General features: G+C 48.6%; 1 protein-coding gene across 1 annotated transcript in view; it reads right to left on the bottom strand.

Annotated features, from left to right (window-relative positions):
• Nucleotides 1-20,648, bottom strand: part of Arhgef26 (Rho guanine nucleotide exchange factor 26) — a 99,955-nt gene extending 79,307 nt beyond the window's left edge. The window contains exons 1-3 of the mRNA XM_046431591.2: nucleotides 19,082-20,648; nucleotides 17,807-17,846; nucleotides 14,393-14,538 (exon numbers count right to left, since the gene is read on the bottom strand). Coding sequence (XP_046287547.1) covers nucleotides 14,393-14,538; nucleotides 17,807-17,846; nucleotides 19,082-20,110 — 1,215 coding nt within the window. The 5' untranslated portion in view covers nucleotides 20,111-20,648. The remainder of the gene's footprint in view (nucleotides 1-14,392; nucleotides 14,539-17,806; nucleotides 17,847-19,081) is intronic.
• Nucleotides 20,649-20,985: the final 337 nt, after the last annotated feature.

Raw genomic sequence — 20,985 nt, 5'->3', positions numbered from 1 at the left:
AGAGGATGGGGCTTGTGTGGAGATAGAGGATCCAGGAGAAAAAGACAGTCCTGGAAGGGGGCCTTGGGGACAGAACAGAAGGCAGAGAAAGCCAGAGGAGGAGGTAGCCACAGGGGACAACGTCAAGTAGAGACAGACAGGGCGGGAAGGAGGGCAAGGGCCAGAAGAGAACAGGAGTTATTACCTGAGAAACACCCTCGGAAACCTCCCAACTGGGAACAGGGACCTTCTCAGTAAACCTGAGTCAGGACCACTGGAGGCCCAGGCTTCTTATGCATTATTTTTAAAGGTGTGTGTAAACGTGTTTGCACCTACGTAGTCTTAAAATGCAAATGCTTTCTGCAGTTTGCAAGTCTTTGCTAAGAGAATCTAAAGTACTGTCAAGTTTAACATGGCCCAGATTTTCTGTGGAAAACTTCTAACCAGCTTCTAACTCCTACCAGGCCTGTTGTGGTACCAAAAAGTGAAAGAAATTAAAATTCTTCAGAATAAGCTCACAGTATGAGCTTCACTGTCTACCATGTTTGAAAAATGGGATTCAGACCTGAGGCCAAACACAGCCTCCTATCCCCAAGCTGAAAGCTGAACTCTTCCCCTCAATGCTTGCTGAACTGGCCTCCCAGACAAGCCCAGAGGCCACAGGGCAAGCCTCCCACACAGGGAAGCCAAGCCGATGCAGGTGGTGTGCACCTGTAAGCCCAGCTACTCTAGAGGCTGAGGTGGGAGGAAGGCTTATGCCTGTGACCTTGAAGCCAGCAAGGGCCATACCCTGAGACCTATTCAGAAAAACAAAAACAAAAAAATCATATTGGAAGCTCCAACTGCATACAGATAGGACCACCCAGCTAGCCAAGCAACTCACTTGATCTTTCCTATTCCTTGATGGTGTAAGGTGATTTAGGTACGTCCGCAACAAGCAAAATTGCAGAAACAGTCTATAAGCTCTAAGAACTCCTTGGCTTTGGCATGATCTAATCAACCTATCAAGCCGTTCTAATCTAGCCATGGCAGACTCTAGACAAAGTTGAACACATGTCAGTATCTCAACGTTTAAACATTAATTTAAATAAAAGAACAGAATTTGCCAGACTACTCTTCTAATCTGTTAAAAAATAGGAAGACATATCTGAGGCTTTTCAAGAGAATGAATGCAGAGAACTCATTGATGATGTCAAAGTTCTAAATTCTTAATTGTAAGATATACATTTGCTGTTGCAATCAATATTAAAATTTTTCATCCATGATATTTGAAACCTATGTATTTTGCATATTCAAATGAGACAGAAATTAACAACTGACTACAGTTAAATAACTATTAGACCCTTCATCTAAAACTCATGCTAACTTCCTTCTTGACATCTCGTCGTATGGTCTGAATGTTTGTGTCTCCCCAGAATTCACATTCAAATCCCAGACCCTAGGTGATATTATTAGGCCACAGCATCTTTGAGGAGGTGATTGGATCATGAAAGTAGTGTCCCAGCAAATGGAATTAGCACCTTTATGCTTGCTGATTTGTTTTGCTGGTACCAGAGATTGATCCGGGGTGCTCTAGCACTGAGCCACATCTTCAGCCCTTTTTATTTCAAGACAGGGTCTCACTAAGTTGCTTAAGGCCTTGCTAAATTAGGAAACTGGCCTTGAACTTGTAATCCTCCTGCCTCAGTCTTCTGTGTCATTGGGATTATAGGCGTGTGCCACCAGGCCAGCTTGATTACTGCCTTTATAAAAATAGGCCCCAGAGAGACCCCTGGCCCTGCCACCATGTGAACACATGGCAGGAAGGAGCTTTGTATGAGCCAGAAAACAGCCCCTCACCACGGGCCAAGTCAGCCTGACTGTGCTCAGACTCCAGAACTGCAGGAGGAAGTCTCTGTTGTTCACAGTGACCCAGTTCATGGCAGCTGTGGCAGCAGCCCACACTAGGGCATCTGCCAGTCTGAGCTTCACACATGACTGTCCCAGGAAGGGACCGACAGCCTCAGCCAGAGGCTCCATTAGCGCACCGGCCAGTCACTCTAAACCTCTTTGTCTTGCAGTGAACCAGGTCAGGAGATCCACACACTGCTCAGTGTTCTCTGGCCCAGACAGAAAAAGGTGACAAAGCCAAGCTCAGCCCCACACAGAATACCAACACCCTCTGCACCCAGCCTGTCTGTGCATAGAGTCAGTCCCATCTCTATGGAGAGTGAGAAGAACAGAACCTCTTGGTGGATCAGATCATCATTTTCTGTGTGGAGAACAGGGCCATGTGCTGGGGCATCTCCGTAACTTGATGCCCTTTCCCAAGAAGATAGGTGTTGGTATTCCCCAACAGCCGGGAAAAGAGCATTCATGGGAGGACCCCCAGAGACTGAACAACCAGACTCAGAGACACAGCCAGTTATAACTGACACCGGCTGTATACAATGCAGGACCACTCGGGGCTCCATACAGCACTCACTCACACTGGATACCCTTTTAAAATAAGCCCTCTCAATGTGCCTGGTTCACCCACTTGCTGAACATGAGCTGCTATTCCTGGGTGATGCTCCATGATGGAACCTCTTCACCCCAGAGTTCAAGGGGAAGAGACTGCAAAGTAAAATTATACCCCCGGGCCCATCTTCAGACTCAACACAACCAGACTCACCCCTGAGTTACAGAAGATCTAGAGGTTATCACTGCAATTAACTTGGAGACAGCAACCATGAGAGTCTGTTTAATGTCCCCCAAATGAACAATCTGTCAGGGTCCAGAAATAGGGTCCTCTGTAACCAGACCCCACAGGCTTGCTCTAGCCCCACTTCATCCACAGGGAAAGATCCTCAGATACCACACGTGACCTAAGCTACGCTCCCAGAGAACATCACGGGTCAGAGAGCTGTGTACACAAAGGTCAGACAAGGTCAAGATGGGGAGGGCATCATTCTTTCAAAGAATAAAATGTAAATACAGAAAAAAATACATTAAAATAAAATATATATATATATATATATATATATATATATATATATATATATATATATAGATAGATACACAGGAATGAACCAAGGAAAGTAGAAACACGGGCACATTTCACAAACTGTGCCCAGTGACATGCCTGGTTCATTTGTTCAAGAAGACTCTGAAGTCTGATCTTCTGTTGATCAGCTTAATTCTCCAACCCTACTGAAGTTCTTGGATTTCAAGAAACAGCAAGCCCTTGGCTGCAGCGGGCACCATCAGGCCTAGCAGAACAAAGGTGAGCCAGGCAGAGCAGGCCAGCGCTCCCGGGTAGCCACACAGATGCGAGCCAAGAGCACACACCACAAATGCGAAGGAAATTAAACGTATGAGAACCTCAGCTGTGTGCGTGACGAAGGTGACAAGACTAGAGCCTTCATCTGCAGCCAGCTCCACCTGTAGCCAATTCCCCATCCAGAGTACCTGATGGCCTGAATTCACCTCCACACTACCATTCAACCATAGGCTTCCCGTGCACCAGATACGGTTCTTTCCAAGCCTCTGAGCCTCAGAACCCTGCAAGGAGAGTGTTACTGTGCCCGGTTACAAGTGAAGAACATGGACACAGCCAAGTCGGCTGCTCAGACCAGCCTGTCTGGCCCTGCCAGGCCTGAGCTCCTCACTACAGAAGCACGCTGACCTCTGAAACGCTGGTATAAACTTCTGAGTTATCATCTGCAGCTCCTCTTGCCCTGAATCAAGTCCCCTTGAGGCACACCCCCAAAACCGTGTCTCAGTGCACTCCTGGTTCCCGCAGCAGGGGGGACGCTCTGCTGGCAGCAGGGCCCCCGGGGATCTAACTTTCAGGTTGGTCCTCAAATGTCTCCTACTAAATGAATTCATCTCTCTGACTCTCTGGGCTACTGAACTTGAGCCTGGGTTTATTCATTCTCCATCTCTAAATGAGCACAAGAAGCGGCTCTCACAGACCCACAGCAGTCAGCTGGGGAATCGAGGTTCACATGCGCAAAGTCAATGCCAAGAAGCAAACAGGGTGACAGTGAATGGCTGTGGGCAGGAGGCAAGTCCATGAGGTTACGTGATAAAAGATGAACAGTTCCAAAAAGCGTAGTATTTAATAAACCACGGAGGTGCAGGCCAGCCTGAGGGCAGCTACAGCCGAGAGACTGGGAACGGGCAGAGGCTAGCACTGCCAGCCTGCCTGCTGTCAGGTCCCCCTGCTGAGTGGGCATCTGCATCACCACCGGCATGCAGACACCATTACTTAAAGAACTCAATCAGCTCTTCTAAAGAACTTCAAAAGATAAACAAGCTTCTGACTAACATCAGTGAAATCCTTAAAAGAATCAAGTGCCCACTTACATGATAAAAGGGTATGTGCACTTTAAAAAGGTGAGGAAGGAAGTTCAGCAACACCGGAAGTCATCCACAACACTGTGCGGAGAACAAACAGACAGAACTTCAGGTGAAGACACTCCATAGGAAAACCAGGCAATAAAACTGTCCCTGAACTACTAAATTTTTGCTTTAAAAAAAAAAAAAGGGCAATCTCTATTAAAAAAAGAAAGAGAGAGAGAGAGAAAGAGAGAAAGAGAGAAGGAAGGAAGGAAGGAACAAATAGACAAAATAGACAATCTCTATTTTGGAAAAACAAAACAAAACAAATCTAAAAGGTCATTTACCCAACTGTCAATAGTGATTGGATCAAAGTAGGGATTTCAACTCATTTTAATTTTCTTCTTTTTCTTTACTGGTAGTTTCTGATTTTCCTATAATAAATATGTCTTGGCTTTGAAATAAAAGGGTCATTTAAATGACAAAAACTAAAGTGTTTCTACATCCTCTCTTAAAAACAATTAGATAAAGAGGGCACAGAGTGGAGCCGGGTGAGAACGTCAGCAGCACCTGTGCTTCTTTGCTGTCACCCAGGGGGAAGCTGGGAACAGCGAGGTGACCGCCACAGACAGAAGGAATACAGCAAAGGCAAAGGGAGGTGACGAGAGAGAGATTCTGAGACAGGTCCAGACCAGGCAAGGGCTTCAGAGGCAGTGCTGAGAATGACGGGTGACAGGCAGCAGAGCAGAGTGGGGACAGAGCCCAGGAGAGGGACGGAGCCCAGGAGACGCCTGAACACACACTCAGGCCTGAGTCAACAGGGGCTGAGGTCCTGCTCTGGCAGAGACCACCTGTGGGCAAAGGTGGGACGGGACCGCAGGACGCTCTGGCTCCCATCTGGTTTTGTCTGTTACTTTCACAAAGCGGCAGATGCACAGAAATGACAGAATCCAAAACAAGGAGTGATGGAGAACAGCATTGCCAGTGAAGTCACTTTCTCAGGTTTGCAGTAAAAACCAACCTGAGCTAAACCTTGTTTCAGAAAAACAAGGGAGAAGGAACTTTCCATTAGCTGCATAAGGCATGGAGGTCTCACTGGACAGGAATCACCTCACTGTCTGCAGCCCTAGACAGCAACTCAGAACCGTCCTGTCTGCTCCTCTTAGGACGCGCTGTGCTTTGGTTCCCGGCTTCTCCTCTGCCTGTCTGGCCCATCTGCTTTGCTGCACGTTCCTGGCCGACAGCTCCCGACCCTCCCTGCTCTCTCGGAGCTCTGCCCCGTTCCCTCTGTCACTCTGCCCCACAGTCTTCCAAAACCCTCCATAGGCACTTCACCCCTGTTGTCTTCTGGACCACATTCTAAGTTCATGGCGTTCAGCGGGTTTCAGGTTTGTGTCACCTGCCCATCCACCACAAGGCAGCAGAATACAAGCGAGGTTCAAAGTCAGATACTAGCACTCTTCAAACTAAATAACAGTCGGATCCCCGACTGTTATTTCTTCAAAAGTAGCAAAACAGAAAGCCTAGAACACAAAATATCATGATGCATTCCAAGTATCGACAGTAATTTCTGTTGGCCAAACTTTTGTTGAACACACACATAAGCATGCACCCACATACACATTAGGACCCACATACACATTAGAACCCACATACACATTAGAACCCACATACGGGGGACACGAGATAAAATGTATTCCTCATTCTAAGCCACTGATGTAGACCAGGTTGCAACACCCATGCCTTGATGTGCAAACGCCGACCAGTCTTGGTCACTTAGCATAGTCCCACAGACCTCTGCAACAAAAGCTGCTTGTTCACACTTATACAAAAGAACCTGCCCACAGCTACCACGTGCCACACCACAGTGCATCATGGAGGCCCAAGCCACCCAGAACAGAGCAGTACCTGGCCCAAGGACAACACATTTTTAGTGACCTCCTAAGTGGGGAAGTGGCTGAGCCAATAATCCTCTCTCTCATGAGGAAAGTGGGTCGTTTAATATGGACAATTCAAGAAGACAGTTCAAGAGACAGGGAGGGCCCTGTTTGTTGACCTCAAGTCTAAGTGGTAGAAAGTCAAACTAGTGCATAAGAGCTCTCAGAAGGAAGACCAGACACACAGAAAAGGGAAAGAAGTCAATTCACGAGAAGGCAGAGAGTCACTGAGGGCAACAGTGCCTGCCCTCCTGAGACCTCAGCACATGTGTCCACTCTCTGAGGAATCTTCAGAGGCTCTTCTCCAGGTCATCTTAGGACCTTAAGACAGCAGGACAAGCAAGACAGCGGTCAGGCGTAACATCCCAGAGTCTCAGCTGCCTTGATACAAAGCAGAGACGAGCACCTGCCCTCGCACACTAATCCTGAGGCTGAAAAAACGGTTATGTACGATCTCCAGCATGCGATGAGTCCTCTGCAAAGACCAGGTCAATCATTTAACTGTCAGCAAACCAATCGATCCTTGATGACCCCAGCAGGTCCCCCAGCTTGCACCCTCCTGCAGGCCAGTCCCTGCCTGCCTGCTCAGAGACTCTGACCCCATGGACAGAAGGGCTCCCTGTTGCTCTGCTGGGCAGACAGAAACCTGCTCCTTTGGCCACCACTACCAGAAGAAGGGTCCCCCCTGCCACACAGAGTAAGAGTGGCTCCATGGCTGTTGCCACAGCCGGGCTGAGGGCAGGGAATCGCCAGCATTAAGGGGGTGAAGCTGTAAGTTTGTTCCTGGCACTAACACTTGCCACCGTCCACTTACCTCACCCTTCTTAGTGTCTCAAACAACAGAAATACAGGGAACAAATATCCTAATAATCTAAAAGCAGTACAGACTCATCACCTAGAACATCAGCAGGCTATAATTCTTCCAAATAAAACGCCAAAATTCAAGTAACAAATTTTTAAAGACTAATTCCATATTTAAAGGTTCCTTAGCCATTTTCATGCCACTGATGCTCTCCCACCATTATGAGGCCAGCCGGGTGCACAGGAGGCCCTGAGAATCAGTACCATCATTGGACAAAGGGAGGAGACCCAGGGAGAGGCCACTTTAAGGTCAAGAGGGCAAACACACCCGAAAGATGGAAGCCACGATCCAAGGCTCCGTGTTTTGGGGCCCTTCTTGGCCACTGGGAGCTCCTGAAGCACCCGGGCCTGCTCTGTGGGTATCTGAACACGCTGTTCTCTTGCCGACTGGGCTGCTTTTGGTTTCCACTGCATCCTGTCCCCCTGCTCAAGAGGTAAATCTAGGTAGACTGAGTCCACAGTTCAATTTGATTTCACAGTAAGAGGTTGGGGGAGTCACAGGCGTGTATTGACAGCCACAGGCTGAGGAGATGACAGGTGCAGATCATAGAACCTGGTGGAGGACAGAGCTTGGACCATCCACTGTCCAGAAATGAGAGGAACAGGGGAGCTCCCATGGGCATCCAGCTGTAGGAGCCAACCTTACTCCAGCTCCTCCCACCCACTGTCCCCGCTGAGGGCTGGTGCACACGGCATCTCAGCCTAGGAGTTCTCCATCTGGACACCTCAGGTGGCCGATGACGTCCTTCTTTTGACACTGACAGCACCTTTCCCAGACAGGTGCTCCTCCCCACAGGACCTTACGGCAGCACCTGCATGTCCCTCCCAGTGCTCCTGTAGCTGTAGCTCTGCCTCTGCTCATGACAGGTGATGTCTGAGTCACCACTCCTGACAGCAAGGTGAGCCAGTCCTTCAGTCTCCAGTGCCCAGCACAGGGCTTTGGGCAGCAGGCCCTGAATGGAGACTTGAAGAGTGACGAAGTCACTCGCAAATCACTCAGACACACAGCCCATCTCTCAGATGATCTGTAATGTGAGTCCTATGTGTGCTGCCCTTAAAAACTGAGTCCAATCAGAGTTGTTTTGTTCTTGATCTCTGTTTTTCAGACAGATATGTAAAATTCAATGCTGCTGTGATTGAGATTAAGAAAAAAACTTTTCTTTTTGGTGCTGGGGATTGAACCCAGGCCTCATGCATGTGAAGCAGGTACTCACCACTGAGTTACAGTCCAAAGAAAACTTTTCAAGATGGTATGAACATCAAAGACTGCACCCAACACATACAGCTATGGTAAAGGGATTCTGGTACTTGGAGATGAAGTCAAGAAAAAAAATAACCGCAGACTGAAACTAAACAAATAAATACATATATTTATGTGAACTTTGTTTTTAAAAAAAAGGTGCATGGTTCATATTTTGAGTCTCAAAGCCTATATAACCACCCCCACAAAAGAAAGATGACTAAGTACACCCATCAAACAGGAAAGTGCACAATTATAACACTGTAGCTCAGACAAAGACCCGAAAAAGCAAGTGCTGAGCCAGGCGTGGTGGCTGTAAGACCAGCAATGCAGGAAGCTGAGCAGGAGGATTGCAAGTTCAAGGCCAGCCTGGGCAACTCAGTCAGCCCTATCTTAGAATAAAAACATATTTTAGAATGATTGTGAATAAGCTCAGTGGTAGAACGCCCCTGGGTTCAATCCCCAAAACTGGAAAAAAAGTTATGTATAATAAATGATCTGTACATTACTTATATAAATACATGAATTTACATTTTTTTCTTAAGTACACATATGTGAATTTTGAGGAGACTGATGTAGAGGTAGGGCGGGATGGTAGTCGGGATGACAGGAGGCTTTAGTCTTATCCGAATTATTTGAATTCTTCTCCACATGGAGGACACAGCCTGTTTTGTTACTTAAGTCAAAGTTAATTCTCAAAGATGTTAAGAGAATAGCATAATCTAATTACATTGAAAAGGCAAAACCACACAGAGCCTGGCACCTGGCCCAGAGCTGGCCGTCCTCTTTCTTCACCTTTCAGCCAGAAAGGACCTCGGTTAGGGCCTCAGGTCTAGGCACGAAGACTCCATTGCTATGGATAAGCCAAGCATTTCCCAAGTCCCACGTCCAGCCTGAAAGTGTGGGCTGAAAGTTCAGCCCAACTGCTTAAACCACGAGTCTAAAAGTAGGCCAGACATGGAAAATGAGAACATTTTCTATATTTTAAACACAAAGGATATAATAAAAGGCATTAATCACCACCTAAAATGGAAAAAAAAATAGCTTTGTGAGATTGCTGTGTTGTAAGACTGTAAATGAAAATTTTTATTACTGCAGAAGTAACTACTTTAAACAACAAGACAATGAACAAGTAAATATTCAGACAAGAGTGAAAATTTAGGAAAAAAAAAAAATGAAAGTTTTCTATGACCTCTAAGTGCATTCAGCATTTCTGCAAAGGGAATGATATTCAGGTTGGTTACATTTGTCAAGCTCTGATTTTTTTAGCAAAACTGTGCCTTTCACAGAGTAGAATTTCTAAAATAAATGCCATCAGATTGAACTGCAAGACTCCAAAGTGTATGTTTTATTTTGAGCTGAGTGGAATTATATTCCCGTGTTTTAAAATTCTTCCTTTCTCATTCTGCAAGTTCCAGAAATGTTCCCAAAGGTAAATTCTGTGCCTTGAAGAGCTGAGTTCAGGATGCAAGAGACCAGGGGGCTTGTTCCAGATCTCACACGACACCCTCAGCCATGCTATGTTCGGCTCCTAGGTGCTGATGAAAATATATACTGCCCCCCCCCCCCCACACACACACGGAGGAGTCCAAAATCTACAGTCAGCTGAAGAACCCTTCGAGATGATTTAAGATCGCCCACGAAGCCCACGTCAGCAAGTGCCCCAGGATGGGAGGGGATGACTATATTAGGTGTGGAAAGTGTGCCCGCGTCTCTGCCGGGGCCTCTGGAGCCTGGACACCCTCTCCAAAGGTACCCGGCATTTCAAGGTGACAGAAAGTACACAAACACGCCCCATGGCAAATAACCATGGTTAGGGCACAACTGAGTGAGCCTGCACCTGGCACTGCCACTGAGAACCAGCAAACACGGGCTTTAGGACAGCATTTCTCAGTGGGGGGGATGGGACAAGGAAACCACAAAGAAAGCTCTCCAGGCAAAATCTTCCCACGTGAAGAGGACGATCTCCACACTTCTGGGTCCCTTCAGAGGATGGGCTCTGGGAACCTGAAGCTCACTTGTCACCCAGGTCCCCGCTGGCTGAACACCTGGCGGCACTGGGGCAGCGCCCAGTGTTCCAGCCCTGGCGAACACAATCGAGACTTTTCTTTAAACCCACAAGCTTCTCCCAGAGGTCCAAGAACTGCTGGCTTAGTCCCCATGTGCTGATTTAGGTGAGTCACTGGGCGATTCACCTGTGCGGCAGGTTCCTTGGGTCCAGGCACAATGCCAGGTAATCATTTTCCGAGGTAAAAAAATGACTTCTCAAGTTCAAAACCTCAAATCCCTTCCACAATCACCCAGCCACAACCCAGGAGCCAGGACCACGCCAGGAATGTCAAACACCCCTGTGTTGCCCGAGGCCCAGAGCACAGCGCACGGAGCTGCCTTCCCCGCGGGAAAGGACGTCCTGGCTTCCAAGACTAGATCTATATGCTTTGGCAATCGTGTGGCAAAGAGAGAGCCTGTCCCCATCCAGTGAGATCTGGGAGCCCAGGGTGCTCTCCTGATCACAAGAGAACATCCCACCTCTACCTGGAGGGTCTGCTGGCAGAGACACAGCATGACAGAGTCCCCATGATCCTATCCACTCCATGATCCTATCCACTCCAGAATAGCGATCCTATCTACTCCAGAACTCTGCTGAGGCCCCATGAAATGCCTCTCTGACACAGCTACTCCTCCCTTCCTCCTAGATGACCACGACAGTTAAACCTGTTGCAACACTGTAAATGGGAACCGTCTGTCACCTGTGTGGCTGGTCCCTGCCCTACCTGGCACTGTCCAATGAAACCAAAGGAGACATATAAACAAACAGCTAAGTTACACAACAAAAGGAAGGCTTCAGGACCTTATGTAACAGCCATAACATCAAGAGTCTCTAGAGGGGTGAAGCTTCTTACAGTCAACTGATAGGAAGGTGTTTGCAATAAAGACAAGAGATTTTTTAGAAAATAATCAACCGTGGCTAATGTACACTTGCTGTCACCCACTCCTGACCAAGCAGGAAGTCAAGATGTGCAGAAACCTCTTGTCCTACTCTCTTTGTGGGGCATGGCCTTACTCAAAAAAGAGTTCTGTATTAAAGCAACACATAAAAGATTAACCCTAGCTGGGCACAATACCCCATTCCTATAATCCCTGTGGCTCGGGAGGCTGAGGCAGGAGGATCTCGAGTTCAAAGCCAGCCTCAGCAACTTAGTGAGGCACTAAGCAACTCAGCAAAACCCTGTCTCTAAATAAAATATAAAAAGGGCTGGGGATGTGGCTCTGTGATTAAGTACCCCTGTGTTCAATCCTCAGTACAAAAAAAAAAAAAAGATTAACCCTAACCCCACCAATTTGATATATTAAAAGTAAAGCATGGAAGGGTAGAAGGGTGATGCAGAAACACATGGACAGCAGAAGCCTTCTGAGGCCAGCTCTCAATGCTGCAGGTCCTCTCCATGGAGGGATCAGGGAATCAGCTCAGGCAGGAAGGTGGAGGTGCTGATCGCGTGTAAGGCACAGCTGGGGTTGTTAATCATTTGCCAAGCGGCCTCTCTTTAGGGCCCTAACTGCAACCTGCACACTTACTAATGGACAGCTGTATTTGGGCATTAAAGTATCTACTATCCTAACACCGAGAGCTGGTTGCACCTTCTTGGTGGACAGAAAAACCATATGGGAAGGACAGAGGAGAACTCCAGTATGGTGATTCCCTCTGGGAAGGCAAAGAGGAGGAAAGGAGAGAGGAGCATGGGCTGCTAAGCTGGTCTGTCTAAAACCCCGGTGGAGCCCAAAGAAAACAGGTTAAACTGTGAGGATGTGTTCAACCTGGGGGGTGAGTACAGCCATCGATGACCTCTACTTATTACTTTTTACCTTTATTTATTACTTTTCTGTATATGTCAAATACCTGATAACAAACTAAGGTAAAATTTATGTGAAAGGAGATGTAAAAAACACAAAGGAAATGCAGGTAGATACTTCAGCAATGTTAGGTGACAAAGTCCAATCACACTGCTTTGATGAAACGAAGTGCCAAAACAACACAACAAACACTAGAATCCAATTGGGAACACTCAAATCCAAGGTACATGTGTACCCATGGGACGGCCTGCTTTGTCATTTTACACTTTACCTTGAGAGAGCTCCTTGAAACCAACTTTGTCCTCAGAAGGCACATCAGCTGGTTGGCCCTTTCCCAAGTGAAAACACACGCCCACAGGACAGGCTCCTCTGTCCAGCTGCACCGCACGTGCTTACTAAAGAACAGCAGACTCCAGGAGGCATACCCGTGCCAGCCTCGCTGTCAGTGCTGCAGCTAGGCCGGCCCAGAGTGCAGCTGCCACTCAAAGGCCGATGCTAACACACTCAGCTGCTGCCAGAGAAGGCAAGAGAGCAGCCCTGTCCATGTCCTCTACAAGATGCGCCACACAGACCATGACTGTCCGCTTTGAGCTGCCTAATACACCAATTCTGTGGATAGGTGTTACCACCTCACCACAAACAAATCATAAAACACCACAGAAACTGCAAAATCTTAGCAAAGAGCCAAGTCTGCAAACTCTTAGCAAAGAGCCAAGACATTTTGCTATGTTCACACAACATTTCTTTAAAACCTGGAAGCAGATACTCATCAAAGTACAGATTTCTGGGCCCGAAGACCTAGCAACATGGCTCCCCAGTATGGACCTAGGCTGAGCTAGGCAGGAGCTGCTGGATTTATGCAAGGCCTGCCCACCGCAGCCCTATGGCTCTCAGGACCCCACACCACAGCACCACTCATCCATACGCCTGCTACCTTGGGGGCACCAGACTCTTCTTAGAACAAAATTGGGAGGTAGGAGGGAGATAGGACTTGGTTTATACAATTTTCAATACTAATATCAGTTGGAAGAGGGATGGCGGATGGAACAAGAAGCTGTCCCCACCATTAGTATTGACGCATGGTCACGGCCCTGGCTGTACGGCTTAAGACATGAGTCCTCTTCCTATACTGGTGGGTTCCCTAAGTACATGAGATTCCTGGTGGTGAGCGACCGTCACTGCAGCTCAGGAGAGCATGGTCTCTGCCAGGACAGTGCCTGAGGACTCTGGGGGTGAGCAGGCTTGTTTCTGATGCCATGTTCCCACGGCCCAAGCCAGCCAAGCACTATCAACTTGCAAATGCATTAGATCTCCACAAATGCTTTGCCCAAACCCATCAGATGAATCAGGCATCACACTGCCACATTCTGTAAGCTAGGAGGAAAATAAATTATGGCAAAAAGGCAAAAAGATGTTTGATGCAAAAAGGAGAAATTACTCATCAACCCAAAAGTAAGTGTCAGATACACACACACACACACACACGATGAAACATTCAGCCAGGTGTGGTAGCGGACACCGCTAACTTCAGCAGCTCAGAGGCTGAGGCAGGAGGATAACGAGTTCAAAGCCAGCCTCAGCAACTTAGCAAGGCCCTAAGCAACTCAGCAAGCCCCTGTCTTTAAATAAAACATAGGGCTGGGGATGTGGCTCAGCAGCTGAGTGCCCCTGGGTTAATCTCTAGTACCAAAGGCAGAGAAAAACAAAGATGGAACATTCATTAATTAACCTTAAGAAAATATAGATGTGTCTATTTCAAATGAGATGTCCAAGGAAGAACTGTAATAAGTATCCTATTTTGCATAGGTAATTCATATACATACATACAGCTACGCAACACACATGTATACAAGTATAGACAAGCATACATGCAGATGCACATACACATGAGGACAGCCATGATTATGACAAAGCTCAGGAAGCACTGAATTATCACCACATATACACTGCACAGAAACAAGGAAGAAAAGATACAGTGTAGAAAGCTTCCAGAGTCCACAGAACCCTAGTCCTGAGGCTCCTCGCCTTATCAAGACCTAATTTTCCTGTTCAAAGTTCGCATTCTCACTATCGCCTGTGGAGTTTCGAGAGACATTTCCCAATCTGCAAGGTCCTTCTCCTTAGAGATCTGGGATCACGGACAGGCAGAGTAAAGGCCATGCCGCTGCAAATCTCCACAATGGTTTCCCCCTCTCAGAAGGGACAGCAGATGGACACTTACCGCAGAGAGCTGGCTCCAGGTGGACCTCAGTGGCTTATGGTGAATCACAAGCCTCTCCTCCGACTTCTGTTCTCGGGGCTCCGACTCTTCATCAGAATCAATGTCCAGAGCCTTCTCTTTGTAGTTCTGATACAGGACCGCATTTTCTACAAGAAAAAAAGCCCGAAGTGTCACTGCTGCCCCAATCACTACTACTGTTCTAAACAAACCTCCAAATTTCACACCACTTGGTCTCTGGTCTAATCAACAACAGATAAAAAAAAAAAAAAGCCGATTTGTCACTGAAGAAAAATATATGACATTCCAACTGAAGCCAGTTTCCATATCCCTGTCCACGACTCATGGAAAACAGTCTCTTAGGTCACTTTACTCATGTCAGGTTGATGCGTGAACCGTGCATTCTCCAAGGTCCACCACCGTTCATTCACCTGCTCACTGTCATCTACCCAGCACTGGGGTCTGATGGTAAAATGGAAAACAAGACGCCCAGGTGAGCTGATTTAGTAAGAAAACAGTCCTGTTCACTCATGCATCTACACACTCAACTGGCATTTACACAAGGCCCACGGGCACCAGCAACTGGCAGGTCTACAACAAGGAACAAAGATTTCTTCAAAAATCTCAATCTTCATGGAGCTGACATTAAAGTGAGAGAGCCCTGCAATGCTCAAGCAAGTAACTGCTACAGGATTTCTGAAGTAGTTGTCATGCAGAAAAATAAAACATGAAAGGGGGTAGGAAATGCTGGGAAAACAATATGCAGATTTTAAGTAAGGTGGTTTAGGAAGGCCTCACACAGGTGACATTTAATCCAAGGCATAAAAGAGAGAGAAAGCAAGCCACACTACAGCTGGGAAAGAGCATCTCACCAGAGGAAACGCAAGGACAAAGGCTCTGGGGTGAGTCTGCTTGGTAGGTCAGCATGCGGGAGGAGCAGGGAGGCCAGGCTCTGGAGCAAGAGGAAACAACACCTCAAAATCACTAAAGGGGGTCACTAAGATGCTTGCCTAGGAGTCACACTGTGCAAGGAGGGTTTACAGAGACCAGCCAAACAGTCCAAATCATGCAGGGCTTTACAGCAGTGTCAGAGAGCTGGGTTTGACCCAGAGTACAAAAGGACCGAGTTTCTTTCACACTGTGTGGAATACAATGGAGCCGCTGGAGGAAAGCCTGCTTAGACTGCAGAGCAGCACTGACTACCCCAGAGACTAGCCAGGATGCTTTAGGGGTATCACTGCTGATGGCGACCTGGGCTGTGTGGTCAAGAAGAATGGGTGATAGCCTGGACATGGGACACAGAAAGGGAGGCATCAAGGACATTCCTAGGTCTTCAGGTCCCACGACTGGGACGCAGGAGATGGGAACACCAGAAGAGATTCAAGTTCAGTGGGGATGACTGTGAGTGTGGCTTGGGGCCCAGGGAATTTGAAAGGCTTTCTTTTCTACCAAGTCAAGCAAATACCTGCCTCTTCTCCTACCAACTGCAGACAGCCCCCAGGCACTGTCTTAAGTAGCTGGGGTCTAAGCAAGATTTTAGTTTCAGTCTTCTGCACAGGAGAAACAGGTATGTAAAACTGGTTCCCCCCGCCAGGCTTGAAAGCACTTAGTGGCTGGCAGAGGGTCTGTGCCTAGCCTTGTTGATGGGAGTCCCATTCCTTCTCACTCAACATGACAACAGGAATCTTACACTCAATTCACACAGGATGAAACTGGGGCTCAGTGAGGATAAGGTTCTCATTCAGTGTCACTCAACTGATGAGCAGAAGCAGGAGGACAGAAACCCAGTGTCACAGGTTCTCAAGCTGGAGCACACCACCTCCTGATCTGCAGACTGGCTCCTAATTAACTGTTGAGAATCCTGCATTCTTTGTGTGCGCATATGAGAAGTGGCAAGAAACAGCTTTTTGTGAAAGGAAATAGGATAAAGCTGGTGACAATGATGATCTGCCCTCTGATTTTTAAAAACCTCAAAAAATGGAGCTGAGGCAAAGATCACACCATCAATATCAAATTTCAGAAGATGTGAAGCCCCTCCCTGGGTAGGTGTTGGACAGGAGCCCTGCTCACCTCGTATCCGCAGTGGTACAAGAGGCAGAACCTGCTACCTAGTACTGGCTACTACCAGCTGTGGCATAGGGCACAAGCTGATAAATCTCTGCGTCTCCAGTTTCCTCAATTATGAAATCAGAGAAATGAACTTTTACTAGCTAATACACTATACCTAGGTTTCTTCTCCACATAGCAATTGTTCTCTAATAAGACTGGTACGATGAGAAGACTTTATAAATTAGTCCTTTTTAAATGTTACAATGTCAAACCCAACTTTCTAGAAAGTATACAGGCTGCTGGGCACAGTGGCACATGCCTGTAATTCCAGTGACTGGGGAGGCTGAGGCAGGAGGATTGCAAGTTCCAGGCCAGCCAGGGCAATGTAGTGAGGACCTGTCTCAAAATAAAAAAATAAAGAAGGCTGGAAATGTAGGTAGCTTAGTGCTAGAGTGCACCTGGGTTCAATCCCCAGTATCTCTCTCTCTCTCTCTCACACACACACACACACACACACACAAACATACAAAAGAAAAAATTACATAAGGAGAATGTTCTGTAATCACCCAAGCTCATCCACTTACAACTCTGGGTGGTATACACGAACTTCCAGGCAGAGCCTTCCTCTCTGTTTTAGATGCTGGGCACACTCAGCATTCAAGGCATGACAGAAGATAAGTGGTCTCACTATCTCCAGGACCCTTGTGCCCCATGAGGGCCGTGCTGGATCTGATCTGCTCAAGCCCTGCCAGTTGGCTGACACCGGACCCACCTATTTACAGAAAGAACCCTAATCTGATTAGGATTTGAACACCTGGCTCAAGCCGCTTTTGTTTCTGAAATCCTTAAAAAAAAAAATACTATATGGGTTACAAATTCTTAATAATACATTTTGACAGCCAGGAGAGTTAGATGTTCCCAAATGAAAACTTTAATAAGGAAACAGGAAGTCAGAAATGAAAATAAAATGTGGAAATATGGGGGGAAAGACTATTGAGCCAAAGGAAATGTGACCAAAGGAAATATGGCTTCAGATGTCAATGCCAACCTCAGAATTTCTAACTAAAAAGCCAGAGCTTGATCTTAATTTCTGTTTTTTCAGAGAGATGAACTGGAATCAAATTAGAGAAAAACTGCAAGACATTTACTGAAAAAGTCATCACTTTATTAAAAATGTCAATAATTTCATTCACCACTGTTATTACTAGATAAAAATTAAAGCTTGGTGCAGAACTCTATATAATCTGGAAAGGAGCTGGCCATCTTTCTCATCTCGAGTGTTTTTGTTCCTACAGTTGGATTTCAACTTATAATTGAGATTCCACATTGAAACAGCTATAAAGTCTGGAAAATTACATGCTTACTTACCTTCCCCATCAAATGTTCCTTGTCCTTTCAGCATTTTTTTCTAAGAGAAAAGAAAAGGAAGAAAAAAAAACAGCAAACTATGTATGAATAAGCCAAATAGAAAATACAGCTATTTTAAGTAAAAGTACTCTCTTGTTGCAATCATTAGATTTCCAAAAGCACACAGCAGAAGATACCTAGAGCAATTTACTCAAATGAGAACTACAGTTCAGTCAAACAGTAGAAGAAATGAATATAATGTCCCCCACACCCCGTCAAAACAGAGGGAGACTCCTCCAAGGACCGGCAGCTCAGCTCATTTCACTACTGGTGATTCACTGTACTGTTGACCAGAACCCTGCTATACTCACACAGTTGGACAACAAAACCCAGAGAAGGCTATGTGATGTCTTTTCCGTAAGACCACGGACTATAAAACAAAACAGGCTTGCTTATGATTACATATGTGACATTTATATAGACTGGGCCCAGTCTATATAAAAATGTGTCTGTCAAAAGGAATCTCCACCCTATTACTGAGATGGGTCTTGTTTCTGGGAAGGCAGCACACACTCCAAAATATTCTTCTCTAGTTTCCCTATGTCTTTACATCCCAGTAGACCCTCCGTTACTAACTGCAACTCCCAGGCCTACATCAGGGAGCAATCCCACACACCCAAATCTCAGGTTTGGGGCTACCCATGTGTTAAATGCACTCAAGGATTCATGAGCTTAAAATAGGAATTAAACACAATTAAAGACAGTAATGACAAAAATGAGCAACAAAAAAGGTAACAAACTGTGTCTTTCATGGTTTTAGTGATAGACTTTGGAATTCACATTTTAACTGATGTCAAGTATATGGTCACCATCCACAAAACAAGTAAAAGAAGAAAAATAATCAACTATCTCAAGAGAATTAGCATTTCCCATTATGGGCTGTGACCGTCACCTCTAAAGGGATACCACATAGCTGGGCCACAGGCAAGAGTAGTACTCCCCACCCTCTTTGGCATTAAAAGGGCTCAGAACTTTGGGGTCAATATTTAATTAGCAGTATTTTTTTTTCCTTCCCTCAATTTTTGCCAGAGTTTAAAAAGTGACTGGGCTTCACTTCTACCCACAAAACTGCATGGAACTGCATTCCGTGCCTGCCAGCAGCACAAAGGCAAGCCAAAGATGTGCACAGGTTACCACAGCAGAAACAGAACCGAAAAGGCACGATCACTCTGGTTTCCTCCCACCGACACCTTCACTTTTGGCATGATGAATGACAGAGACGCTCGCCGCTCTTACCTTGATCCTTCCCAGGCTGGAAAACTTCTCCCTGTCTTCCATCACTGCTTTCAAAACAGGCTGGGACATTCTGTTCTTCTTCTTTGAGTTGGTAGGGCTGTCAAAGTCAAAGCCACTGACCACGGCCCTGCGATAGGAGGTGGACCGCAGGCCCCTCCGCAGAGAGCCCGGGCTGTCCACGTCGTTCTCCACCTCGCTCTCCTCCCCCGCGTGGCTCAGGGGCGCTCCGATGCCCTCCACCATGCTGCGCACCTTGAGCAGCCTCTTGTGCGGTTCCACGTTCTGACTGTTGGATTTACTTAGTTTAATTTCCGAGGCCAAGCTTTTGGGGATGATCTGCTGCTTACCCACTTTGAGGGCAGCGGGGCTGTTTGTGCTCAAGACCACCGAGGGGTTCTCGGGGAGCTCGTTCTCCTGGGAGGGCAGCCTTTGGAGAGGGAGTTTTTGTTCTGAGGACTTTTTCTGGGGCACAGGAGAGAGTTTCGAGGGCCCCCGGTCGGGGTCCTTAACTGGCGGACTGGACTGCGAGCCGGAGCCAGGAGAGTTGTGCTTGGGCACATGGCCATTGGAAGTGGGCGAGGGCACTACGCGGGCGCTCCAGCCTGCGGGGCTCCGCTCGGGGCCGGGGCCGGGGCCGGGGGCGCTCGACGTGCGCGGCTGTGGCGCGGGAGAGGCAGCCACGCCATTTGCTGCGGGTTTCGGGTAGCCGCCCGCCGCCGATTTGGGGACCTGGGGCGACTCTGGTCGATGGAGTCGAGGAGAGGCGGCTCTGAGGTCCGGGGAGACCGTCCGCGCCTTCCCGTGGGTGCATGGCTGCAGCGGGCTCCGGGGCGCCGTCCCGCCGGCCGGGACGGGGGGCGCCATGCGTTCCTCCAGCGGGAAGTCGGTGATCAGAAGCCCGCTGGGGCTCTGGTAGGACTGGGGCCTCGGCTTGCTGCGGGCCAGCAGCTGGGGCGGAGGGGTCGAGCGCCTCCGCCACAAAGGGGTCAAACCGTTGCTGGAAAACTCCACCTCACTCTCGCCGTCCATGGCGGGGCCTCGCGGTCAGCCCTGGGGGCCGACCCCCGGCTGGGCCGGCCCAAGAAGACACAAACTGCGGAGTTTTTCCTCCAGGCGGCTGGCAGGTCCCTCTGGCGGGCCAGTCCCGGCGCGCGGGGACCCCGCGGAGGCGCGGACGCAGCGCCCACCGCTCCTTCCCGGGCGAAAGCGGCGCCCGCCACCGCGCGCCCCCGGGAAAAACCGGCTGCCGCCCAGGCGGAGGGATCCCGTCGCCTCCGCGTCCCTCCCGCGCCCAAGGACCACCCGCACGGAACGCGCCTCCACCAATCGCCGGGATCGAGCCAAGGCACGAGCAACTTGGGGTGAGTTCAGCCTTCTCGAGAAACTCTCCGCGGGACGCTCCCCTCCGCCGCCATCCGGCCGTCCGCTCCCGCCGAGGGTTCCCAGCGTCCAAGCGGCCCGGACTTGCCTTCGGGCACTTGCGGGACCGAGGCCGAGCGGCGACCACCGCCTGGTGGGTGGCCCGAGTCAAGGACCGAGCGCTGCAGCGGCCGCAGCCAGAGCTTCACTGCCGCCGCGGCGCAGGTCCCGCCTCCGAGTTTGGCCCCTCCCCGGGACCGCCCCGCCCCGCCCCGCCCCGCCCACTCTGTGTCCACCCGGCTCCGCCTGAGTCTTCCGGCCCGCGCGCGCTGCGTCCGCCCGCCTCGGGGTAGCCAATGTGCGCACCTGAGCGCGGTGCAGCCGGTGGCTGGGGACGACCAGCAGGTGGCCAGAAGCGGCGCCCGCAGCGGCAGGCAACCAGCAGGAGGGCGGGTCGTGACAGGGAGCACAGAATGAGGACCCGCGGGGGCCCTGTCGCGGTGCAGTTCACCGAGCCCTGCGTCGCTCCCAGAGGGTCTCCACGG

The sequence above is a fragment of the Marmota monax genome, unplaced genomic scaffold (assembly GCF_021218885.2).
Source record: "Marmota monax isolate L192 unplaced genomic scaffold, Marmota_monax_Labrador192_F-V1.1 WCK01_AAM20220418_F8-fsc00022, whole genome shotgun sequence".
Lineage (NCBI taxonomy): Eukaryota > Metazoa > Chordata > Mammalia > Rodentia > Sciuridae > Marmota > Marmota monax.
This window is presented reverse-complemented; position numbering and strand designations above follow the sequence as displayed.